This window comes from Nomascus leucogenys, chromosome 11, assembly GCF_006542625.1.
Source record: "Nomascus leucogenys isolate Asia chromosome 11, Asia_NLE_v1, whole genome shotgun sequence".
Classification (NCBI taxonomy): Eukaryota; Metazoa; Chordata; class Mammalia; order Primates; family Hylobatidae; genus Nomascus; species Nomascus leucogenys.
Genome location: NC_044391.1, coordinates 43183751 through 43211448, shown reverse-complemented (window position 1 = coordinate 43211448; position 27698 = coordinate 43183751). Strand labels below are relative to the sequence as shown.

Here is a 27698-nt window from a genome sequence, read left to right as displayed (position 1 = left end):
TCTTAGATCTGTGTCTAACTCTCAGTAAAGGTGGCTGAATTCAAAGAAACAAAGAGAACATATTCCTTGAAATTCTTTAATGGTGAAATTAAGAAAATTATCAGGAAAGCAACACCTATTGAAATAATAATTACATAAAGAATCCCAGGTTAATGAGCAAAAACTAGTATTAACATCGACAAGTGAATGGAACTCTTAATACACTCAGGACGTGATATTTAAGGTTTAGAACTGAAGTTTTACTCACCTTGTTATCATCCATTACAGTATTAAGTGATTCAATCCACATGGGGTCAATATCTCCATCCAGGACCATCCATTTTGGTCCATCATGCTTAAGATCTGCTTGTTCTCGAAGAATGGATGAGAAGAGACCTATAAAATAAGAGTAAACAATCCTAATACATAATGTAGTTGAGTGCTGTTTATTTCTATGATAGATTGGTATTATTCATCTTGGAAACTCTTTTATTAACTAAATAAAAACGATTTTGCTGCCTCTTTCTTGTGGGCAGTGTGTAACACCTTTTGAGCCACACATGGGTTCCAGATCCAGCTCTATTATTTACCAATGTGTAAGCTTCACCTCACTGAGAAGGATCCTTAACTTCCACGACTGAGCTTCCCATATGCCAAACAGAGATAACAAAAACCTTCCTTCATGAACGGTTGTGGGGATTTATAGAAGGTAACATACATAAAACTCAAAACTTACACCAACTGAAGACATGATCCTTCTTCATACACATATGTTCAGTATCCATTTTAGATCAAATATTTGTTTATTTCACCTTTCTCCATTTTTCTATAACAATTTTCAAGGGCATAATTCTGAAGCTAAAGCATTCAGAAGCACTATACATCTCTTACAGAAATGTGTTCACTGGGATACTAACTCATCATTCCTTAACAAGATGTATAGGCAAAAACATTTTAAATCTACAGTCCTTTTTGCCATTACTACATATCTAAGCATTGTGTATTTGTTGTGACATATTTAACAGCTGCAAATTTTTCAAGCTCTAGTAAATCTAATAGCATTGTGAGCAAAACTGTTTTGATGCATGAATCTCGAATGTTTCCTCTGTGAAGTATTTTGTGCCAAAAGTGACAGTATCTAATGGAACTTGCCACCATGATTCATATAACAGCCAGCAAACTTTTCTAATAGTCACTGATTTGAACAGTTTCCACAGTTTTTCATCCTAAACAGATACGGTTCTCTCCCTGCCATAGTTCTTTACAAAAAGACAGAAGCTAGGCTGAGACAGTAAAAACCGTCCCACAGAAAAAGGAGTGTATACAAGACGAGAGGACAGAGAATGATGAAGGGTGTCCTGCTTTATTATTACTATTTTTCAAATTTCAACTTTTATTTTAGGTTCAGATGATACACATGCAGGTTTGTTGCATAGGTATACTGTGTGACATTGAGGTTTGGCATACAAATGGTGCCATCGTCCAGGTAGTAAGCATAGTAACCAACAGGTAGTTTTTCATCCCCTGCTCCTCTCCTTCCCTCCCACCTCTAGTAGGCCTCAGTGTCAGTGGTTCCCATCTTTATGTCCACATGTACCCAATGTTTAGCTCCCACTTGTAAATGAGAACGTGCAGTATTTGGTTTTCTGTTTCAGCATTAATTCACTTAGGATAATGGCCTCCAGCTACATCCATGCTGCTGAAAAAAAAGATGTTGTTCTTTTTTATGGCTACATAGTATTCCATGGTGTATATGTACCATGTTTTCTTTAATCCATGATTAATGGGCACTTAGGTTGATTCCACGTCTTTGCTATTGTGAATAGTGCTGCAGTGAACATATGAGTGAATGTGTCTTTTTGGTAGAACAATTTGTTTTCCTTTAGGTATATACCCAATAATGGGATTGCTGGGTCAAATGGCAGTTCCGTTTCAAATTTTTTGAGAAATCTCCAAACTGCTTTCCATAGTGACTGAACTTATTTACATTCCCAACAAGTCTACAAGCGGTCCCTTTTCTCCACAGCCTCACCATCATCATTTGACTTTTTCATAATAGTCTTTCTGACTGGTATGAGATTCTATCTCATTGTGATTTTGATTTGTATTTCTACTTTAGATCTGCCATCAGGGAAGTCTTCTCTGATATGACATTTGACCAGATGCTGAAATGAGGGAGCAAGTCATGCAGGCATCCGGAAGAGTGTTGCCGATGGCAGGAACATGAGGTGCTGAGGTCCCGTGATGGGAGCAAGTTCAACGAATAGCAAAGAGGCCAGAATGAATGAATGATAGTTAAGTGGTGGGAAATGAAGTCAGGGATGGTGGGATTTGGGGACAGGGGCAGGGATCCAATCACATAGAGCCTTATAAGCCATGGAAAAGGTTGGATTCTAAAGGTGATTGGAACCTACTAGAAATCAAAAGCAGAGAAGTAACATTTGAAGACCCTCTGTCTGCTTTAGGTCAAATGAACTGCAGGGAAACCAGCAGGAGGAGATTACCCACTGCGGTAGTACAGACGAGACATGATGGCGGCTTTGACTAATGTGGCATCTAGGGAGATGGTGAGAAGAACTGGAATTCATGTACATTTTAAAGGCAAAGCCTATAGGATTTGCTGTGAGGTTGGATGTAGGGTGTGAGAGGGAGAGAGGCCTCAAGGATGATGCCAAGGGTAGCACATTTACTATAACAGGAAATCTTAACAGATTGTCACAAAGGGATCTGTTTGCTTACAAATACTCTCAGGGCAGGAAACATGCCCTATTGGCTTTTGTCCCTGGCACCTGGAATAATGTCTGCCTGAACTTCAGTGTCTCATATCAGGTACTTTATAGATGTTTCCTGAGGCATTCATGTTGACTTCACTCCTGATTTACAGGGAGCCCTGACATAATTGACGTGGGATAAAATACAACAGCTCTGAGTGCAAATCTGCTGAATGCAAATCAAGTACTTATTCAAATCTAGTTTTAATTTATACATTATAAATGCTGTTGTGATCTGCTATATTTCCAATAATGCCAACACATAAACAGTAAGTCTGTGACTATGACTAAAATTGGCTTGTACTGAAAAATGGCTTTCTGGATAGAAAAAAAAATTGAGCACTTCTAAAGGGGAAATACTACTTGCCATCTTTCCATTCTCGGGTAGCATGATGTATGAAACCAAAGAGTTCATCTGTTGTCACAGCTTTAGGGTTTAAGTCATTCCAAACCGGCTTCTGTTTCATGTTAACATATGTTCGGTTCAATGTTCTCAAAATCTGAGGGGAAGGAGGAAAGAGCCAAAAAAATTAATACTGACATAAGCCAAATGGAAAGTAAAAGATTTCTGAAGAGTTTCCCTTATTCATTATATGTTCCTAGATGCTCTGTGTGTGCTAAGATCGAGAAGCGGAAAAATGCACATATGTGCATTCCCATTACCATCTTGAAAAGCTTCATCTTACAAATACTCAGCAAGACAGAATCAGTTCACTTGACTCTTTGAACTATTTAGACTAAAGGGAGTCACTTTCTCATTTGAGATTTTTAATCATGTGTGCAAAGTGGAGGACCATACATAAATAAGCATTCATGTTGATTACAAAATCTACCCTGCCTGAATCAGCAAGATTGGTTTTTCTCAAAATGTAGCCTACATCAGAATCGTTTGGAGGGTATTAAAATACAGATTGCTGATCCCAATCCCAGAGTTTCTATTTCAGTAGGTCTGAGGTGGGGCCAGTAACGTACAGTTCCAACAAGGGCCCAGCTGATGCAAATGATACTGGCCTGGCCATGCCTTGAGACCTAGAGACTTAGGGCAGTGGTTCTCAAAAACAGACTTGGGGGAAGAAGGGGGAAGGAGCTTCTGGACATCTGGTGGATAGAGACCAGGGAGGTTGCTAAATATCTTTCAATGCACAGGATAGCCTCCTACAGCAGACTTATCAAGTCCAGAATGTCAACAGCACTGAGGTTGACAAACCCTGATCCTGATAATTGAGGAAAAGCCTTGAGAATGAGAACTCACAGAACAGGTGCTCAGTGTATATTTATTCCATTAATTGATACTTCAACTCAAATATCTGCCCTAACTCTCCCTTTTGCTTCTTCGAAAAGCTGTGGCTTTTGTCTTAGATATTTATAATGCTGACCTACTCACGGGCATTTTGAAAAACTGATAAACAATTGGCAAACACTTTGAAATGATAAGATGCTAAAGAACGTCTCCCTGAGCTGCAGTGCTCCGGGCATCTTGGGTTACGTACCTGTTGAGTAGAACAGAAATGGTGAAGACTAGAAGAAAGAAAGTAAATGCCTTAGGAATATTAAGCTTATATTTTTAGAAACCATTAATCTACTGGAAAGTATAGAATTTAATTTTATCCTTCCTTGAACTGTGGCCTACATCTGTAACTTACTCTAACAAAATAATTACAGGTCTATCAGTTATCTACTTTAATATTTCATTTATTATATTTTTCACTAGAAAAATGTCTATACAGAGATTTTTTTTTCTTACAGTTGTTCCACTTTGGGTTCTGATCTAAATACTGGCTAGTTCCATATACTGCCATCCTCTAAAATCTCATATGCTCAATCTGATTATTTTTAGCTGTTGGCTACCAAGTATGTTTATACCCAAGCATCCTGAATTAAAATGCATGCAGTTCTGCATATACCGTCTGCCAACCAAGAAAATAAGTATGTTGCCAGGACTGTCAGTAAGACCAAACAAAATCAAGCAGTGAACTAAAAATGGGGATAATAATACTCATAGTATATCATTGTTGTGCAGAGTAAATCATACATTATGCACCTAGCACAGCACGTAATAGGTACCTCAAAAATGTGGGTTTTGCCACTTCCTTTTATTTTTAGGTTCTGTTTGGCCATATAGAGGGTTATATTTCTGAGGGAGGACTGAAGGAAAATATTTGGGTTTGTTTTTCTGAATGATATGGGGAGGAGAATCAAGGATGACTTGGAAAAGAAAACAGGTTTGATAAATGTGGCTAGAGCCAATCCAATCTTCCAGCCAGATATCTTATTCCACAGTCTCTTAATACGTTTATCTTTGATAAAAGAATCCAAGCATAAATGTATTGAAAAGTGCATAAGGTAGGATGGTGTATATCGAAATGCCTGCATCTGATACTGAACATCTCATGTGGAAAGTTCAATCTTCATGTTGGCTTGCTTTTCCTATGTGAATGCAATGCTCTATTTGTTTCTTGTTCTCCCCTCGCTGACCCAGTATAAAGGAAAAGAATGTCAATTGATCAAGCAGCAAGATTCCAGTCTCAGATTCTGACCCAAAATTATGGTGGGCTTCATGGAGGGGAATTCTTTTGAGTAGCATTGAAAATAGGCCGAACCACAATGACAACAAACGTTCTTTCCAGAGTTGTAAGCTATTAGGCAATTTACTATACCTTACTCTTTCCTGTGCCTGCATTTCCAACCACAAAGACCGAGTGCCGCACAGCCAACAGTTCCTCAAGCTGGACAACCTGCAGAGCAAACAGCCGGTTGCTGGTTTCCTTTAATGAGTTGGTGACAAAAAGATAACCTACCATTTTTGCCCAATTCTTCTTTCCTTACACCCAAGCCAGCCCCCACTGACAACAGTATGTTCAGAGAAAGTTAAAATAGACCATAAGTGAAAAGTATAGTTTTTCCTGGATCTCCCACGTAGACCACAGGGCTGAGACTAAAGCCAAACCATGATTTTATGCAGTACTCAGTATATGGCAGGGGTTACTTACAAAAATCATTAACTCTTCATGAGTTTTGAACAGACACTGTACATAGCCAATCACCATCTACAACTGAGTAATGATTTATATTCTGTAAAATATCTACAATGGATAATGTATATAGTGTTCAATATCCATGCATTCACTGAATTCAAATTGAATAATATGCACAAGGCTTTGATACGTCAGATAATATCTACCTAAGTTATTCTCATACATGTTGTCATTCTTCCCTCATTAAAAGCATGCACTAATGATTTTACTTCCAATGTTCTCTAAAAAGGAGGAAAGAACAAAGTAAATTTTTAGTGCATGTCTCCAAGAACCAACAAGTTTTGTAACCTAATTAAAAGTTTGCGTATATTTAAAGCCGTGACAATCATATCTATGTTTTCACCTTACAGAGTGGGGCTACTAAAATATTTACTTATGTTTACTTCATCCTGCCATATGAAAATGCTTGAAAGCACATATTAAGATCCTATTAAGGTTAGGGTACAAGTTAACATCTTGCTTTAGTATCAATTAGCCACAATTATTTCCACTGACAATCCCAACAGCTGCCATGAAAAGCAAATGCTCCTTTTACTTTGAGGATGAAGCTCTCTTTAGGCTGCAGGCGGAGCTCCAGGGTAGACTGCCTGACCATCTGTTCAAAGTGCAGCTTCCTCCTCCGGGGCACATCCAGGGCTGGAAACAGGTCACTGACCAGGCCCAGAAACACTGGGATGTCGTCAGTCACTATTTTAGGCATATTGAAATCCCTTAATGCTCTCATGAGTACCTAGAAAAAAAAAAAACATTTTATAAAAAAGCCAATACAAGGTCTAACAAACACCTAAAGAACTAAAGATGTTTGTTATTTTTAATCCTCATATGTGAAGCATGAGATATTGGTACTGTTCTCCATTAAGATGGCATTCTATCAATAGGGAGGTTAAATGTTTAAAATTGATGCATCAGAACATGAGAAGGCTGAACTGATACAATGGACAATCTTTAGAATAAGAACAGCAAGGAGGCCTTTTCCTTCCCTGCCAATGATCTTCAGAAACAGTCTAAGGGCCTTCTCTCTTGAATCCTCAAACTCCAGAATTTAAATTAATCAAGCCCATCAGATCATCTTATCCAAAGTACTCTGAGAATCTTAGAATGATAATCTCAAACATTTTTAGTTTTGTTGTTGTTGTTCTATCTTGGCTGTAAGCCAAAGATTTTAAAAGCAGTAACTTAAACGTCAGGATAACTTTTAGAGAAAGAGCTAAGCATTCCAACAAAAATTTTAAAAAGCAAGAGAACAAATAAATGAAAGAAAATCTTAACCTAATACTAAATTACGAGGAAATTAAGAGGAAAAGAGAGAAATATTGGCAAAGTAGAAAAATACATAATAAATATCCCTCAATTTAAAAAAGGACACAGAGCAGATGAAGTTTTTTTTGTTTTTTTTTTGTTTTTTTTTTGCTGTTTCTAAAGTCATATTGCACATACACATGGTGATAAATATTGATTTGGTTTAGATTTGTGTCCCCACTCAAATCTCATGTCAAATTGGAGGAGGGCTTAGTGGGAGGTGATTGGATCATCAAGGGGGTGGATTTCCTCCTTGCTGTTCTCAGGAGATCTGATGGTTTAAAAGTGTGTGGCACTTTCCCCTTCACTCTCTCTCTCTCCCGCCACCATGTGAAGAAGGTCTGTGCTTCCCGCTTGCCTTCCTCCATGATCATCAGTTTCCTGAGTTCTCCCAGTCATGCTTCCTGTTAAGCCTGTGGAACTGTGAGTCGATTAAACCTCTTTATAAATTTCCCAGTCTCAAGTAGTTCTTTGTAACAGAGTGAAAATGGACTGATAACACATATCCATTGCTCTGGCTACTTAAGGGAAAAATTCATGAAGTGTTGTTATTGTTTCTCTCCAGGAAGGAGAGCAGAACATTTCTCTAGCAGCTCTGACCAACCAATCGAGCATTTCATTGGTGTTAGGCACCCACCATTCCTGTTTCATTCTGCATGCCCATCTTATGTCCCATGAAATGGATGTTCTTTCTCCCATTATGTATTCACTGACTTTCCAGGATTAATATCCCAACTCAATCAGATTTCTTAAATGTTCCTCAGAGGAAATCAAACAGTGATTACTGAATTATTTGATTATGACTGTCAAAATACTTTTTGTGGCTATTTCAAAAGTACTTGTAAAATCACATTTTCTTTTCCAGATTCATATCTTTGTACTCAAGACCACTTGTGACCTCTTATAAGGAATGCCAATCCTCAAATTTCCTGCATTAACAACAGATGTTATGCTTTTTAAAAGTTGTGCTGTGCATGCCCCACCATTCAGGCATATACTTTCATTTCTGTGAAGCTGGCCAGCTACTCACTCAACAAAATCATATTAGCATTGCAGTACCTGATCTTCGGGTCTATTTTTATCTCCTCGTTTCAGAGATCCAGCCACAACCAAGACAGACTTAATAGCACGAAGTCCCCAATCATAATGATCCTAAAATCAAAACAGGTTTATTTTCTCAAAAATTGTATGAGGGAATAAGATTCTCATTCCAGAGGTTAGAGCTCAAAGTTTTAAAAAAGGAGTTCAGATAAATACACACTTTAATGATTCAAAATACTATTTTCTTCTGCTCTTTGAAACTGTGAAAATCATGTCCCTGTAGTGTCGTCCTGTTTCTTTCACTTTTTTTTTTGCCTCTGTCAGCAAGTCTCTTCTTTCCGTAGAACTTAACTGCAGTATTTGCCCAAGGCTCCATCCACCTCCCTTGCTGTACTCTCTCAATAGACCTGCTAACTCAGTAGCTCAGCAAATTCCACGTTTTCACCTCCAACCAGAAGCACATTTCTCCACCCGTGCTGGTTTCATCAAGGGCCCTGGTATTCTACTTCTCCCCAGACTTCGATCCCTAATGGCCCCAATTACTCCGCCTCTTAATCAGACACTTCTGCCTAGATGCCAGCACATAATATAATAAAAACCATGTCATTAAGATTCAATTATCTTTTTTTGAGACTACAACATTAGCCCTAATGAAGACTCCTCCCACAGGGTCTGAGCTCCTAGAGGATCTCAGAATATTACTTCTGAGATTGGATAAAATTGCAACTCCATGCTCCCTGGGTCCAATTACATTTTTTCTTCCGGCTCTTTCTCATGATAAACTTATTTCCCATATATTCACTGTCTTCTTGGGGCTAGCACATTGCATGGCACAGGGTAGGTGCTCAGTAAAGGTATTCCTAACAAACTAACTGCTTACACCGGACTAGCCTTCTCTTTCGCCGTCCAGCTACAACCCACATAGTAACAACCCATCTCTCAAATGTCTTTCAGCTGTGTCTGTGGGAAAGACACTTTACCTCCCACAGCCTCAGAATCATCATCTATAAAAAGGCAGATAAAAGCACCCACCTACTTTATAAGTGGTTGTAGGAGTAAAGTGAATTAATGTGAGTACAAATTTTTTTGTGGGCAGTGAAACAATATTACATTACAAATATCCCATTTACTCCATCAGTGGATAATAAAATCAATTTAGTAGGTCTCGAACATCATTTTTGTCTGTAATGAAGTGGAACAAAATGAAAAACACCACGGTGTGATGCAAATAAGAGCAAAAAGTGGCTGAGCGTGGTGGCTCATGCCTGTCATCTCAGCACTTTGGGAGGCTGAGGCGGGCAGATTGCTTCAGCCCAGGAGTTCCAGACCAGCCTGGGCAACAGGGGGAAACCCCACCCCTGCAAAAAATACAAAAATTAGCTGGGCGTGATGGTGCACGCCTACAGTATCAGTTACTTAGGAGGCTGAGATGGAAAGATCACTTGAGCCAGGGAGGTCGAGGCTGTGGTGAGCTATGATTACATTACTGTACTCCAGCCTCGGTAACAAAGTGAGGCTCTATCTCAAAAAAAAAAAAAAAAGTAAAAAGTGTTTGGTGAAATTTTTGGTTCGGTTGTACATGTGTGTATGCACTGAGTCGCAATAGAAGAAGTATTTTTTACTGTGGGTCATGGTAAAGATCATTTGAAAGCCACTGATGGAGTAGGCTGAAGCTTGAAGAGGAAACGGAGGGGAAAGAACCAGAGGTTTTGTTGTTGTTGCTGTTGTTTTTTAAGTTCCAGGATACATGTGCAGAATGTGCATGTTTGTTACATAGGTATACATGTACCATGGTGGATTGCTGTACCCATCAACCTGTTATCTACATTAGGTATTTCTCCTAATGCTATCAGTCCCCTAGCCCTCCACCCCCCGACAGGCTCCAGGGTGTGATGTTCCCCTCCTTGTGCCCATATGTTCTCACTGTTCAACTCCTACTTATGAGTGAGAATATGTGGCATTTGGTTTCCTGTTCCTGTATTAGTTTGCTGAGAATGATGGTTTCCATCCTCATCCATGTCCCTGGAAAGGACATGAACTCATCCTTTTTTATGGCTGCATAGTATTCCATGGTGTATATGTACCATATTTTCTTTACCCAGTCTATCATTGATGGGTATTTGGGTTGGTTCCAAGTCTTTGCTATTGTAAATAGTGCTGCAATAAACATATGTGTGCATGTGTCTTTATAGTAGAATGATTTATAACCCTTTGGGTATATACCTAGAAAGGGGATTGCTGGGTCAAATGGTGTTTCTGAGAATAAGAACTTTGAGGGCAACAATGGGAGGTGGCTAAGTTATTGCAGTAACAGTAAAAGGAGTGGATGCAGAAGAAATTTTTGGACCACAGATTTCACAGGACTTGGTGCCCCTGCTAAACATTTAAACAACGCAAATTGCTAAAAGTATCTTCACCATTTTCGTTATATCATTCCATTGGTCAAAAATGTCTGCTGATTCTTTTCCCAAATCCATTTCTGTAGCACAGAAAGTTATCCTTGAATGGTGTTCCTAACCCAGCTCTTCTGTCCTGGCCAGATTTCTTTTTGCTCATTTGTGACATTTCTGAGTTAGCAAACTCTTTCCTTCTTTGTTCTACCTGTACTCCAAACACCTTCCTCCTGTAATTGGCTATAGGTGTGTCCTAGAGAGAATTAGAACTGAAGTCAAATCTTGCCCTTATCCCTTGTTAGCTATATGGACTTGGGACAGGTTGTTTTGCTCAGTTTTCTCATATGTAAAACAGGGCTAATAAAATCAAACTTGCAAACTTCTTTTGACAGTTTTGTAACATAACACATAGTACCCATTCAATAAATATTGGTTCCTTTCTTCCTTGAAAACTCTGAAAATCTTTTCATTCTCCATTGTCTCCCAATTTTTATGTCATGTCAACTGAATTACCTACATTCCCCAAAGTCAGAAATCTGGGTGTTTGTTTCATTTGTTTTGAATCTTACCCATTCAACATGGTCAGCAAAAAGCACATTATTAGTTAATACTAGATGCTCATTAAATATTTAAATATTACTACTGAAAATGGATATAGTTGAAACTCCACATTCCCTGGGCTCTATTACATTTTTTCTTCTGACTTTTTACCATGATAAAATTAAGATAGGCTCATTAAAAAAAAGATTATAAGAATGAGGAAAAAAAAATACCCATAATCTTACTATCCAGAGATAGTTGTTAAAAATTATGATTCCACCTACCCAATGTAAATTCACAGTTACTAAAAGGACAACATAAATCACTCTCATATTCCATATTTTGCCTTAACAACGAGCAAGTTAAAATGAATATGTGGCAGTAAGGTAACTGTGCGGTTGCAACTGCAGTATTTTGATACTTTCATTTTGACTACAGAATAGTGTCACCAGTAATTAATGAAATGTTATCAAAAGACCAAAGTCAAAAATGACCATATGGCTGAATTTTAAAATATTGATGCTGATATGTATGTAATTTATGTGGCTTATCAGCAACTTCAATAAATCTTCAAGAAGCTTATGGTTGGAGAGTAGAGAGTATATAAATTTGACCCATTTTAGAGACAAGGAAATTGTAGAGCAAACATTTAAAAGAACAAAAAACCAGTCAACCCTACCTTTAAATAAAGAATTACCAATAAATGAGAATAATTTTAACATTCCTTGAGACATTCTTCAGAAAATTAGCCTTATCTTACTCTTATGAACACTCCTGCCCTATCTTACTAGAAAATAATATTTTCACGAAAAAAGGGAGGCAATTATAAAATTATATTTATGGAATTATAAAATTCCATTTATAATTACAAAATTGACAAAGTTAAAATCACACAGCTCCTTGATTTTAAAAAGTATTAATACAAATAAAATATCAGAACTAAAATATCTCAAATTTAATTTCAGAAAAAAATAAAAATTATAAAATAAGGTTTTCAAAATTTATAGAAAATATAAAAATATTTCTAATGTCAAATGAAATGGTAGTTTTAGTTTTTAAAGGAATCTCCATTTGATCCAGCAATCCCACTACTGGGTATCTGCCCAGAGGAAAAGTAGTCATTATATGAAAAAGACACTTGCACATGCCTATTTATAGAAGCACAATTTGCAATTGCAAAAATATACACTAGCCTAAATGTCCATCAGCCAATGAGTGGATAAAGAAAATGTGGTATATATACACCATGGAATATTACTCAGTCATAAAAAGGCATGAAATAGTGGCATTTGCAGCAACCTGGATGGAGGTGGAGACCATTATTCTAAGTGAAGTAACTCAGGAATGGAAAGCCAAATATCGTATGTTCTCACTTATAAGTGGGAGCTAAGCTATGAGGATGCAAAGGCATAAGAATGATATAATGGCCTACAGGGACTTGGGAGAAAAGGTGGGAAGTGGGTGAGGGATAAAAGACTACACACTGGGTACAGTGTACACTCCTCAGGTGCACCAAGATCTCAAAAATTACCACTACAGAACTTATCCATGTAACCAAAAAACACCTACTCCCCCAAACTATTGAATTTTTTTAAGAACAAAAAATTTTTAATGTCTAATGTAATTTGAATGATAAATTACCTAAAATCCATACTTCAAAAGCTTTTTCAATGGTATGTAAAAACAAGAAAATGTAACAAATGATCCCTCACCTGCTTGGAGAGAAGCTCCTTGCAAAGCGTGTACAACGTAATGAACTTTCGGGCTAATGCACGCGCATCCACAAAACCTTCAGCAACTAACAAGATTTCACAGATCAGCTCAATGTCAGGGGCCACCATGGCACAGGGTCTAAAAAGTAAATATGAATTTTAGTTTTAAAATGTGACAAGGTGATAAGTACAAATTGCTGAAATCAAGTGATTATTTCGTACTAACATTTCAACTATTCCTAAGCAGATCATAATTATGTCTGTCAATCACAGCTAATAAGACCCTTCACTTCAACTAAAAAAATGTCCACTCATTACTGGACACAAAAAATGATAGAAAGTCTGGAATGGCAGAAGCACAGGTGTAGGAGTCCAAAGAAAATCCATGAATACATTCTGTACACTTCTGGTGTAAGTTGTCACTGCAGAAAGAGGAATAATGATGTTTTGAGCAAGGGGCAAGGCTTTACCTGTGGTTAATGGTGTGCTGGTTAATGTTTTCACCACCGGCTGTCTAGAAAATAGCATTTGCTTATTTCCATGGAATAAATCCTTTCACCATGGCTGATTCCAAGATACCAACACAATATCACTAAACGTGGAGCTGAGAAGTATACCACCTTACAGACACAATGGACAGAAATAACCTCAAGAGCATAAATACCAGTAAAATAAATAAAGTGACCAGTTTGGGGTGTTTATCAACTTTGTTTTTAATACAACTTATTGAATCAAAAGTTGATGTAATTTAGTTTTCATTAAACTAAAGAACCAACTCAGAACATTCACGAAAACTTAACCATCAGCTACTGAGAGCTTGTGCCAGCCACTGCCAGCACACCACTGCCTAGGGCCAACTTGGATAGACTTTTAAAGGGGACATTTAGAAAAACATAGCTTCAAATCCCCTTTCTTTTGGAGAGGGACTTCCAAAAAGTCCCTCTCCAAAGACAATTGCTATTCACAGCAACGTGTGAAAAAATTCCACTCAACTGAAGTCAAGTGCAAAGAAGAAGGAAGAGTAAATAAATAAGCTCATTATTTTAGACTTGTTAAAGTATACATTCCAATAATACCTATCTACCTGTTTTTGTAAATATAACTGTAGTCTACTTCATGCATACCTAATTTTCATCCTAAACATCTAACCCTTAAAGTATCTTTGGATCTAGGTTATTCTGTATCTCTTCTATCTAAACTAACCCCATATTTTTTCACACATTTATTACTCTTCACGTGACACCAGAAGATGAAGAGTAAATGGAGAGAGCAAAGGCTAGCATATCTACGTATTTTATATCTACATTAATATAGACAATTAATTTTTACTGAGCATTTCATACCATATTGGGTGCTAAAATCTTTTTATGCACTCTCCCACTTAATCCCCACAACACTATGAGGTACCCACTCCTCTTATCTTCATTTTACAGAGAGGCAGACTGATGTTCCCAGAAGTTCAAGCACATGCTGTAGGCCTCATGGTTGGTGAGTGGTGGAATCAGAATACTCCAAAGGCACAAGCATATGGCCTCCACACATGAGTAATGCTTTCATCACCCATTAAACAAAAGTTATTAAAAAATTCACAAGACAATTTCAAATTTCAAGACCCAAATGAAAGAAAGTATGAGATAAGTTGGGTCACAAATAGGATACTGGAAAGGCACACAGTTTTCAAACAAAGCTATTCTGTAGTTATTACAATGATTTCTAGAATGGTTATTCTCTATCTAGAATTTTTCAAGAAAGTTAGACATTATAAAATTATTATGCTAGTGAAAGCTGTTATGAGGAAAGAAAAACATTCAATACAGGATGTTAGCATAATTGATTAACTATTAGGGAAAATAATTGTTTAAGCACTCATTTCATATTAGCAACCAAAATAAGTTCTCATCAGATTAAATTTAATAAGTACAGTAATACTATAAAAAATTAGAAGAAAATACAAATAAAATATAGTTTCAAATATCCAGATGGATGGACAAGCAAACTTTAAGTTTGAAAGAACGGAAACAGGTCATACTAAAAACTGTAGAGGTTCTTAGATTATATGTGAAGTGGAATATTATTTTAAAAGCATACTGAATAGTATTGAGCACACATATTGAGCACCCTAAATAAAACCCCAAAATAAGACTGATAATCCTCTAGCTTATCATCGAGGAAATAGGAAGAGAGAGAAGATGCAAGTTACCCATGTATCAGGCATGGAATTCAAGACATCACTACAGATAATAAGGGAATATTGGCCACATGAATGTCTTCTTTTGAGAAGTGTCTGTTCATATCCTTTGCCCACTTTTTGATGTTTTTTTTTTCCTTCTAAATTTAAGTTCCTTGTAGATTCTAGATATTAGACCTTTGTCAGATGGATAGATTGCAAAAATTTTCTCCCATTCTGTAGGTTGCCTGTTCACTCTGATGAGAGTTTCTTTTGCTGTGCAGACGCATTTTAGTTTAATTAGATCCCATTTGTCAATTTTGGCTTTTGTTGCAATTGCTTTGGTGTTTTAGTCATGAAGTCTTTGTCCATGCCTATATCCTGAGTGGTATTGCCTAGGTTTTCTTCTAGGGCTTTTATGGTTTTAGGTTTTATGTTTAAGTCTTTAAGCCATCTTGAGCTAATTTTTGTGTAAGGTGTAAGGAAGAAGTCCAGTTTGTTTTCTGCATATTGCTAGCCAGTTTTACCAGCACCATTTATTAAACATGGAATCCTTTCTCCATTGCTTGTTTTTGTCAGGTTTGTCAAAGACCAGATGGTTGTAGATGTGTGGCATTACTTCTGAGGACTCTGTTCTGTTCCATTGGTCTATACATCTGTTGTGGTACCAGTACCTTGCTGTTTTGGATACTGTAGACTTGTAGTATAGTTTGAAGTCAGGTAGTGTGATGCCTCCAGCTTTATTCTTTTTGCTTAGAATTGTCTTGGCTATATGGGCTCTTTATTCGGTCCATGTGAAATTTAAAGTAGTTTTTTTCCAATTCTGTGAAGAAAGTCAATGGTAGCTTGATGGGAATAGCATTGAATCTATGAATTACTTTGAACAGTATGGCCATTTTCATGATATTGATTTTTCCCATACATGAGCATGGAATGTTTTTCTATTTGTTTGTGTCTTCTCCTATTTCTTTGAGCAGTGGTTTGTAGTTCTCCTTGAAGAGGTCCTTCACATCCCTTATAAGTTGTATTCCTAGGTATTTTATTCTCTTTGTAGCAATTGTGAACGGGAGTTCAAACTTATGAAAAAAAGTTCATCATCACTGGTCATTAGAGAAACGGAAATCAAAACCACAATGAGACACCATCTCACGCCAGTTAAAATGGCAATCATTAAAAAGTCAGGAAATGACAGATGCTTGCGAGAATGTGGAGAAATAGTGCTTTTACACTGTTGGTGGGAGTGTAAATTAGTTCAACCATTGTGGAAGACAGTGTGGCAATTCCTCAAGGATCCAGAACCAGAAATACCATTTGACCCAGCAATCCCATTACTGGGCATATATCCAAGGGATTATAAATCATTCTGCTATAAAGATGTATGCACGTGTATGTTTATTGCAGCACTATTTACAATAGCAAAGACTTGGAACCAAACCAAATGTTCATCAATGATAGACCGGATAAAGAAAATGTGGCATATATACACCATGGAATACTATGCAGCCATAAAAAGGAATGAGTTCATGTTCTTTACAGGGACATAGATGAAGCTGGAAACCATCATTCTCAGCAAACTAACACAAGAACAGAAAACCAAACACCACATATTCTCACTCATAAGTGGGGGTTGAGCAATGAGAACACATGGACACAGGGAGGGGAACATCACACACCGGGGCCTGTCAGGCGGTGGGGGGCAAGAGGAGGGAGATCATTAGGAAAAATACCTAATGCATGCAGGGCTTAAAACCTAGATGATGGGTTGATGGGTGCAGCAAACGACCATTGCACATGTATAACTATGTAACAAACCTGCACATTCTGCACATGTATCCCAGAACTTAAAGTATAATAAAAATAAAACTTAAAAAATAGTAATAAGGGAATATTATGAACGATATGGTTTGGCTCTGTGTCCCTACCTAAATCTCATGTTGAATTGTAGTTCAATGTTGGGGGAGGGACCTGGTGGAAGGTGATTGGATCATGGGAGCAGATTTTCCCCATTCTTCGTGAATGCTGGTTTTCATGATGGTGAGTGAGTTCTCATGAGATACGACGGGTTGAAGGTGCGTGGCACTTCCCCACCTCGCGCATGTTCTCTCTCCTGCTCCACCTTCTAAGACATGCTTGCTTCCCCTTAGCTTTCTGCCATCAGTGTAAGTTTCCTGAGGCCTCCTAGCCATGCTTCCTGTACAGCCTCTGGAACTTTGAGTCAATTAAACCTCTTTTCTTCATAAATTACCCATTCACGGGTAGTTACTTACAGCAATGTGAGAATGGACTAATACAATGAACCAGTGTGTGGCAATGGATTCAACTAGATAACACCAATAAGTTCCTTAAAAGATTTAAATTACCAAAATCAAATCAATAAAAAAATTAAAAATCAGAAAAACCCTCTATCTATTAAAGAAATTAAATTCATTATTAAAAAGATTCCAATAAAAATCTCTAGGTCCAAATGGCCTAACTGATTAATTCAATCAAATACTTCAGGAGTAAATAATAGCAATTCTACACAAACTCTTAAGAAGATAGAGAAGAAAACACTTGCCAACTTATTTCATGATGTCAGCACTACTCTGATGCCAAAGCCAGACAAAAATTTTACAAGGACACTGTAGAACAATAACCCTCATGGCATAGATTTTTTAAAATTCCTTAACAAAAGAGTGTCATATTGAATCCAGCAGTACCTATTAATAAAATACCTCCTGACCAAGTGGAGCTTTTCCCTGGAATGCAACACTGAAGGACTGTTTAGCATTTGAAAATCAATCAATACAGTTCAGCACATTAACAGAATAAAGGAGAAAACTCATATAAAAACTATAAAACAACAAAGCTTATAAAAGAAAACATAGTTAAAAATTTTTGCAAGCTTGGGCTAAGCAAATTTTCTTGAATAGGATATTAAAAACAAAAACAAATCGATAAATTATATTTCATCACATTTAAAACTTCTATCTTTGATGGACACAAGAAAATGAAAAAGCAAGCCACAAATTGAGAGAAAAAATATTTGCAATGTATGTATCTAACAAAGGAACTGTATGCAGAATACAGCATTTCACAAAAGATGGTATAGCAATAAACAATAAGTATGTAAAAGAGGCTCAACATCATTAGCCATCATGGAGATGCAAACTAAACCTATGATGACACACTACTACCTATCTATTAGATTGGCTAAAAATAAAAACGGCTGACAGTATCAATTTTTGACAAGAATGTGAGCAACTAGAATTCTCATACATTGATGGTGAGGATGTAAACTTGTAAAATCACTTTGGAAACCAGAGTGGCAGATTCTTATAAGTAAAACACACAATTGCCATGTAGACTAGCAATTCCAGCCATAGATATCTGTCCCAAAGAAATAAAAATGTATGTTCATGTAAAGATTGCACGTGAATGTTCATAGCCGCTTTATTCATAATAGCCCCAAACTGGAAACAGCCCAAGTGTCCATCAACTAGTGAATGGATCAACAAATTGCAGTAGGTCTATATAATAGAATACTAATCAGTGAGAAGGAGGGGCAAACTACTGATACGCTCAACAACTTGGATAAATCTCAAAACCACAATACTCAAAGAAGCCAGACACAAAAAAGTACATATTGTCTGGTTTCATTTACATGAACTCTAGGAATGACAAATGTAATCTATAATCACAGAAAGTACATTATTGGTATGGGAGGCTCACTTCAAAGAGGCAGAAGAGAATTTCTGGGGGTGTGGAAATATTCTGTACTTTGATTGTGGTTATGCTTTCACCAACTGTACACTTGATTGTATTAAATTATACCTGAATGTTTTTACTATCACCTGGTATGGTGATAAACCTTACAGTTTTATCTCTAAACCTGATCTCTCTTTCTCTAATAAAACATAAACCATATTTCAATTCTGTAAAATTATAATACAGAGTTTTCTGGAAAACTGAACCAAAAAAATGATACCTGAATGAAGTTGACTTAAATTATAAGTGAATCATAACTGATACTAGGTGTAGCAACACATGTTCTCTGACAGACTCCTGCTAAGCGCATACATTGGCAGAGTACTTTTGAAAAGCAGGTCACCAATAGGGATTCTAATCATTCACTTAAGCAATTCTACATTTAGAAATCTACTCTGAAATAAGAGTAATTTTTCATGTGAATAGAAGTTTGCAGCCTGCTACTTCATTATAATAAAAAAAAGGAAAAGACAAACCCTACATAACAGACAACAGTGAATGGTTAAGAAATTTATGGCCAGGCGCGGTGGCTCACGCCTGTAATCCCAGCACTTTGGGAGGCCGAGGTGGGCGGATCACGAGGTCAGGAGATCGAGACCATACTGGCTAACACGGTGAAACCCCGTCTCTACTAAAAATACAAAAAAAAAAAAATTAGCCGGGCGAGGTGGCGGGCGCCTGTAGTCCCAGCTACGCGGGAGGCTGAGGCAGGAGAATGGGGTGAACCCCGGGGGGTGGAGCCTGCAGTGAGCCGAGATCGCGCCACTGCACTCCAGCCTGGGTGAAAGAGCGAGACTCCGTCTCAAAAAAAAAAAAAAAAAAAAAGAAATTTATGAACGAGGCATGAGAGGGACTATTGTAGAGCTACATAAAATGATATTTCTAAAGGTTTTTTAATAATATGATAAAATATGTCAAAATATTAAATGAAGAGAACTAAGGAAAAATCATGCCTACTGTAATACCTTAATCCCACAAAATATAAATTATAACAGAGGCTAGAAAACATAACAATCATTACTTCTGGATGCTGCTGTAACTTTTTCTTTATTCTTTTCTATATTTTCAAAATAGTTCATAATTTATGAAAATTCTGTTTATAATAAAAATATGCATTACAAAATAGCTAACAGTAAATATGCAAATATACCATGTAACTTTTAAATACTGATTTTGAGTCCTGGTTTTATAATTCAAAATGGTTAATTTATCATGGTGAAAGTTCTGTCAATAAAAGGAGCCCAAGGAAATTATACAGGATTTTCCTTAGGAATTTTCAAGTAAAAGCAAATCACTTAACAGTGCAAACCAACAACATTAGGTGGCATGAGTGTACCAGATGCTAAGCCACAAAGCATAACACTTGCCTGAAAAGAGCTTTGAGATTTTCCGGTAATTCGGTTCGACCAGCATAACCCGGGTTCATAGTAATAAATATTCCAACTGATGGCTTCAGTGTGATAGCTTCCCCAAGAAATACAAATCTACCATAAAAAGAATGTTGATGAAATTAAATGTGTTCATTGAATATGAATGCACATTGACAAATGCAAACCACTGCAAAATGCAAATTATTAGGAAGCTGTTTATTCTGTGTAATTTTCTTTAAAATTCATAACCATACATATTTTGAATATGTTTTGAAGCATATTTATTAAAAATGCCTTCCCTTTTCCTAGAAGAATTATAAAAATGGGAAGTATTCTTTTTTATTTTAGCACAGCCTTAGTATCCTAGAATATAAAAATAAAGACTTGACTATTTTAACATTTAATGGAAGGAGGTGATGGCATTTTTACCTTCAACATGGGCTGCAATTCCTTGAATGGGATGCTGCATAGACAGAGAACGCCCATACTAAGAGGAGAAAGGGACACCCTGTTCAGTCTTAAGTTTTGTCTATTTCTTCAACTTCTCTCTCTTCCTCTTTCCCTCCATACCTTCCATTGACTCAAGAAAAATCTATTAAATATCACTGAGAGGTACAATAGCTCTGGAGCCAGACTGTGAGTATTCAGATACCAGCCATATCCCTTTAGGCAAGTTAATTATCCTATGTTCCAATTCCCTCATCTAGTAAAAATAATAATCATATTACCAACTTTATTGGATTATGCAAGGATTTAAAAGGGATTATAAATATAAATGGGTAAAAGTACAATGCCTAGAACATGGAAAATACTCAAGAGATGTTAGCTATGACTAATGCTATTACTGCCACTTAAAGGCATTGGAGAAACAGAATTACCAGTGAAAGATTTGCATTGGAGAAATAGTGAAAGATTTTCAGAAAGATTTGTGAGGACCCAAGTGGGTTGTTGCTGGCCAGGGCAATGAATGGTAATGTGCTATGGGAGCCATATTGAGAGATAGGTAGAAGGAAACTTTCAAATGAGGGTAAACGAGACAAAATATAAGGCTGATCTCTTGCATTGCTGAGAGGGGAGGGCTGAAGCAGTTAAGGAGCTGGGTCTGCATCATGAAAGAGAGAAGACAGAAAGAAACCACAGTGTTTAGGAGTAAGAGTGCCTTAGATACTAGGTAATTAGGAGCAGGTGGATTTTGTACAGTCAAGATAAAAATGGAGAAAACTTCATTTCCCAGAATGTCAGGCTAGGGAAGGCAGACAGGGTGGCAAGGCTGCTCACACACAGAGAGGTGGCTCTTGCCACAGAATAACTGCCTCCTCTCCCATTGTACACAGGAGGGAAAGCAACAGTCAAAGGTGTGGACCTCCAGAGGGTAGAGCTGGCAAGGCACTAGAAGGCTTTGTAATTGAGGCATGGTCCCATCTCTTAAATCTTCATTTGTAAAGAGAATTTAATAAGCTCATGAAATCAAGAAGGAGCAGAGCTGTCTGCATATGGGCTAAAATAAGATGAAGAGAGAAGACCCACAGACATTCAGACAAGAGGAGACTACCAAGGAGTATTCTTGGCAATTTTCAGAAATCAGTACACGGATCAGTTACATAAATCTCCATAAGAAAGGATGGCCTCAGATGACATCTGGGTTACAGCAAATAAAAAGATTTTGACTAAAAGCTAGATAAAATATAGCTGGAGATCTAAGAAGAAATAACTGAGCTCCTCTATCATGGCCTTAAGGATGGGGCAGGTCAGGAAACAGACACTTGAACACATAAAACTGGGGCCCAAGGCCCACGTGGCAGAAGGACTGAGTGAGAGATTTTCTAGAATGTAGAAATATCCAGATGTATCTACTGATAACCTGGAAACTTCTACATCAGGTACACAGTCTAACAGGCTAGATAATCCTTGGGAGATTGAAAATGTTCGTATGGACAAGATAGCTAGCTGAGAAAAATATTCGAAAAACTCAGGGGGCACAGGTGGGCCAGATAAATAAGATTGCCGTTGATAAAAATGTTACAAAGAGAACCAGAATTGTGCTGCATACTATACTAATTTATTTCTCAAATTAAGCCATCAAACGTAAGTGCCAGTTGTATTTTGCTTTTTGGAGTGTGGCATCGTGTTGAGAAGCATTTAGATTTCAAATATAATTTGAAAGGTCTTGGCCCAAGTTACTGGAAGAACATGAAGGTATAACCTATTGGGATGAGACAACTAGCTAAGAAGGAGTTGGTGGAAAGACTAAGATTTTGATTTTGGAGATATTAAATATGAGAAGCCTGGAAGACCTCCAGTAGAGTCTTGTGATGCCCCAGGCAGTTGTTTAGGTCAGTCCAGAGATGAGAGAGGAGGCCTGGGCATCTGGTAGTCAGCAGCATAGAGAGAGTTTCTTTAAAGCCCTGGGACTAGTTGAAATCAACAAGGGGAGAAAATAGAGAGAAAGTAAATCCAAAGACTGGGGCCTGTGATGTCCAACATGAATTGGCCAGGAAATAATAACAATAAAATATAATAGCAAACATGGATATGGTGCTTCCTATGTGGCAGGCATTTTTCCAGGTACTTTGCATTTAATCATCACAGTAGTCTATAAGGCAGATACTCTTCTTTCCCCCATTTTATAGATGAGAAGAAACCAGCAATGAAGCAGCTGCGATGGGAGAGAGATGTAGGAGAGGTGTTGTCCTCAACCCACGTGAAGAAAGTGTATCACGCAGGGGAGAATAACCAACTGCATAAGATGCTGCCAGAGGTCAAGAAAGATGAGGACTGAGAATTGATCAATGGAATGAGCATCTTAGAAGTCTTTCGGGTTTTTTTTGGAGAAAGGGTCTTGCTCTGTCTCCCAGGCTGGAGCATGGTGGCACGAACACAGCTCACTGCAGGCTTGACCTCCTGGACTCAAGTAATCCTCTTGCCTCAGCCTCAAAACTAACGGGGACTACAGGCACATGCCACCATGCCTGGCTAATTTTTAAAATTTATTTATTTTGTAGACACCAGGTCTCGCTATATTGCCCAGGCTGGTGTTGAACTTCTGGGCTCAAACAATCCTCTCGCCTCAAACTCTCAAAGTGCTGGGATTACAAGCGTGAGTCACTGTGTCTGGCCAATCCTAGAACTTGTTTGTTTTTTATGTGATTAAAGTAATGTAATATACATGTGTTGTACTCAACACTTAGAAACCACTAATAAAAATGGGAGACTATTCAAAATAATTCCCCCAAATCGACCAGACTCTTCCTTTATCTATTTCATGAGACAGGGAGAGGTAGCAATAGACAGTGAAGGGGAGGTTACCTGCATTATTCCATGTTTTTCTATTTGTAACAAGAGACAACCCACATGCCACTCACCTCTTTTTCCTGTTTCTGATGGCATCATGAATCATTTTCACTTGTACTGCCACCACTGACAGAACTTCCACAGAGATTCGGTTGAACTCATCAAAGCAGCCCCAAGCTCCTGTCTGCACTAATCCCTTATAGATATTTCCTACGGACTAAATGATAAAGTGAGGCACTCAGAATTTAACAGAAGGAGTTTTTACGCTATTATACTGAATAATTCCCAATCAGGAATAATGTTAGAGAATACAGTTTCACACATTATTTTATTATGAACTTACTTTGTAGTCCATTTGCTCTGAACAGTTGAATACATAAACCATCATGCCAAGGGCACGTCCTAGGTCTTTGGTGGTCTCTGTTTTCCCGGTACCAGCTGGGCCAGCAGGAGCCCCACTCATGGTTAGATGAAGTGATTGAGTTAAAGTAATATAACACCTTTAAGCAATAGAAAACACAAATATCACAGTCTCATATGAGATTTTTATAAAACATCAGAGGCAATACATCAGAAAAAAAGTTTAAGAAGCTCTAGAATGTGATAGTAGCATAAAATACTGATATACTTCTGATTTATTCAAGGCAATAATGAATCAGAATATTTTCTATCACATTTATTTTTAGGCTAGCTGTCTAAAAATACTAGAAAAGAAAGTATTTCTTTGTTTATTGATCTCACTTCCTAAGAGCTGTGTATTTGAATACAAATAACACTTGATTTGTAACGCTATTAAATTTCTGATATTTCTAGGTAAAGATATTATTAATATGGCAGACAACATCTCAAACTATTGTTTATAAAGGAAAAGTAGAAGAGAAGTCTTAGATGATGAATGAATTAAACATTGGCTGAATTACACTGCTACTTAATACATTAAGAGATACGTAATTTCTATAAATACATAGTATACAAATAACATATACCTATTTCAATATACAAAGCAAATATAAAAGGGCAATTTACTGTATTTAAATATATTTTAGAAATTCCTTTGGAATGTGTTGCTACATGCACTTAGATCACCATCATACTTATTTTTGCAGCAAAGACTAAGAGGTTCTTAGAAAATCATGAAACAAGAATACCTAATAAAAGAAGACAAAACAAATAGCAAGGACCTCAAATGGCTGTATTCTTAATTTGGTGTTTCCTCAGATTTAAAAATTGTTTTTCTCTTACCACAGACAGCAGGTCTAGTGAATGATATACACACGGAGGTCAGGAGACGAGAGACTAATGTCCCCTTTGCCAATCATCAGATGCTAATCTTAAATAAGTCTTTTGACATCAACACACCTCAGTTTTCTCCTCCATTAAATGAGGTTAATTGTAGGAGTGTATTCAGAAGGCCAAAGGTAAATGCCTTAAAAAATTGAAAGTACTATGCAAATAGAAGTGATTAATTATGAAAACAGAAAGTGTTTCTGCATTTTATATCCATTGCATGCTTAAGTGTATCTTACAATGAATGAGTGAAAAGGCTCCCAGACTAGGAATCAGAGTACTTTCTGTAGTAGAGATTTTCGCCTTGTAATTTTCTCCAGTGGTTCCAAGCTTTGGGTAGGCATATGGCTGCCAGTGTTTAGAGACTGCATTTCTTGCCTTCCTTCCACTCAGGAGTTGCCAAGTGACCAAACTCCAACCAATGGTATATGTGCAGAAATGATGAGTGCCATTCCTACAACACTTCCTTGGAGATATCTGACCTGGACTCTCTTTATTCCCTTTTCACTGGCTAAAACACATGTGGAAACCATGTTTAGCATGTCAGCTACTTGCCAGCGTGTACTGCTAGCCCACTCACCTCTGGATTGTGAGACAACCGCTTCTGTGTTATTTTAGCCATTGTGTTTTGTTTGGAATATCTAACAGCAGCTTAACCGGCATCCTTCTAGCCAATACACAGTTGACTTAAGTCTCTGAACCCGTCCACATATGGAAGAAGGAGACACTATCTCCCCTGCCTACCTCACAAAGGGATGGTCAGCATCAAACGAAATATAATGGAAGAATTTGAAGGGCATCATTTTGTTAATGTAAACAATTAGTAAATAATTCAAAGAATGAAATGGAAATGGAAACATTTTATCCAACACAATTCACACTATCAAAATGAACATTCATCTTCCTTTCAGTTCCCAAAAAACCCACGTAGTGATTCTTCTAATTTTGAAGTTAATAAACTATCAGGCCTCACATTAAGATAAACTTTAAAATGCCTCTTCCCTTTTTCTCCTATATCCTGGGCCTCCCTTTCCTCCTTCTCTATTGACAATGGCATGCATACAGTAGACTCTTCACATTTGCAGTTTTGACTATTCTCAAGTGACTTCTTCAAGCTACAATTTTAATCCCTCTCACTGAAAGCAATGCATAAATTAACTAAAGAGGGCAGTGAATGCTGACTTTTAATCAGAGACAAGTTAGAAGAACTGAATTAGACATAATTATAGAAACTATACAATACACAAATGTTGCGATTATGAGCAGATTAATATGTGCAAGAACAATCACAAATGTAGTGGGAGAATCCTACCAGCCTCTCAGGACTACCATAGCAAACCAGCTTTATAGACTTACATTTGAAACTGTCTACATTCAGTGATAGTGGATAATTGGGCATGCTGCTATGACCTTGAGGTGTGATTTCTGCTGCATGAATGCCAAAGATTAAATGTGCTGTCTCCCATCAAATGGGTCAGCAGAGATTGGAATACTAACAAAGAAATTCCTGTCAATGTGACATTTTCTTATCTCCGCAATATTCTGACTAGGTATGTCTTTACTTGGAGTCAAGTGGAAATGAACTATTAATAATAGCAACCTCTTGCCGTCTTGAAATACCTGAGCCACACTGGCTTTCTTTCTATCCCTGGAACTGGCCAAGTGTCTTCCTACCTTGGAAACTTTGTCCTTGCTGTTGCCTGTAACTTTCTGCCCCAAGATCTCTGCATAACTGATTCCTCATTGTTTAGGTCCCAGCTCAAGCTCTCCACAATAGTAGGCTCTCCCTTCAAGATAATTTTAAACACATCGATCTTTTTTTATTTTTGTCATAGCATATATCACAGCCTAAAATAATTTATTTATTGTTTCTCTGTATCCCTGCTTACTAGAAAGTAATCTCTGTGACAGCAGGAACCCTGTCTGTTCAACAGTGGAATAGTACTAAGCAAAGTACTTCAAAAGTATTTATTGAATCATTTAATGAATGCTATGTTCTTCACCTTCCCTTCCTTTCACTGTGTGCAATTCCTCAAATATGAATTTGAACACAGGCAATTCCTAGTTATTTTTACACTTTCAATAAAGGAATCCTGTGGGGGTGGAGGGAGGTGGTGATAGATCCTGATACCAGAATGTTAATTGTAGATAACTGGGCAGAATCAAAAATGCTGCCTTGAGCCATATTAATCCACTCATGATTTCATCATTTGTGCACTGCATAGCTTCTGTAATTCTGTTTCTCTAATTCAGTTCTCTTCACCTTTTCCTAATTAAAGTCAACATTCCCCATATTACATTATTTCTTAATTTACATACCACTTTCACATAGTTCATTGTTCATCATTTCCTCTCATTCCTTCCTTTTCATTCTCACACATCTCTGCTCATGCTAGGGGACTTTTTTGGGTTGGTTTTTCCCATCTGGATGGAAACTTAGAATTGTTACCTGTCAGTTAGAGGAGTGATCACTAGTCGAGGACTGTTTCCTAAGTATTCATAGAAGTACTGGAACTGGGCATCACAAATATCAACAAAGCAGTGTTTCTGGGTATCCTCCCATCGGTGACGAAGTTGAGACAGCCATGTAAAAGCTTGGGGACTGACAACCTAAAGGCATTGCATAATCATCACACACAGGACACTGGTAGTTTGGGGGCAACACGTCATTAATCTAATCAACTCTACTGGTTCACATTTTATTTCTAAAATTCTCATAAATAGGAAATCTCTTGCATGCTATTGCAAATTATAATTGCATATACATGGTTAAATACTTAAGAAATATGCATGTAGTAAGTCTTCATTTTAAACTGGCTTTTATGTAAAACAATATGAATTTCTTCAAGCAATGCTTTTTCCCCTTTTATGAATCACCCCAGGGGATTAGATAAATCTTGTAACTTTATACTTATATCACTGAAGTCAGATGGAAAAATAAACTATCTATATTTAAATGACACATAATCCATAATTTCTGCATCGCAGAGGCATAAACTACACTTTCAACCAAGTTCATTCTAAAACCAGTCTGCTTTTAGTACAGAGATTTTCTGCTGTTTTTAA

General features: G+C 37.3%; 1 protein-coding gene across 1 annotated transcript in view; it reads right to left on the bottom strand.

The window, feature by feature from the left end:
• DNAH11 (dynein axonemal heavy chain 11) overlaps nt 1-27698 on the bottom strand; it is a 363940-nt gene that overhangs the window by 192090 nt on the left and 144152 nt on the right. The window contains exons 32-41 of the mRNA XM_030822211.1: nt 27082-27242; nt 23689-23845; nt 23417-23562; nt 20052-20168; nt 12771-12909; nt 8144-8236; nt 6321-6515; nt 5408-5485; nt 3114-3250; nt 248-398 (exon numbers count right to left, since the gene is read on the bottom strand). Coding sequence (XP_030678071.1) covers nt 248-398; nt 3114-3250; nt 5408-5485; nt 6321-6515; nt 8144-8236; nt 12771-12909; nt 20052-20168; nt 23417-23562; nt 23689-23845; nt 27082-27242 — 1374 coding nt within the window. The remainder of the gene's footprint in view (nt 1-247; nt 399-3113; nt 3251-5407; nt 5486-6320; nt 6516-8143; nt 8237-12770; nt 12910-20051; nt 20169-23416; nt 23563-23688; nt 23846-27081; nt 27243-27698) is intronic.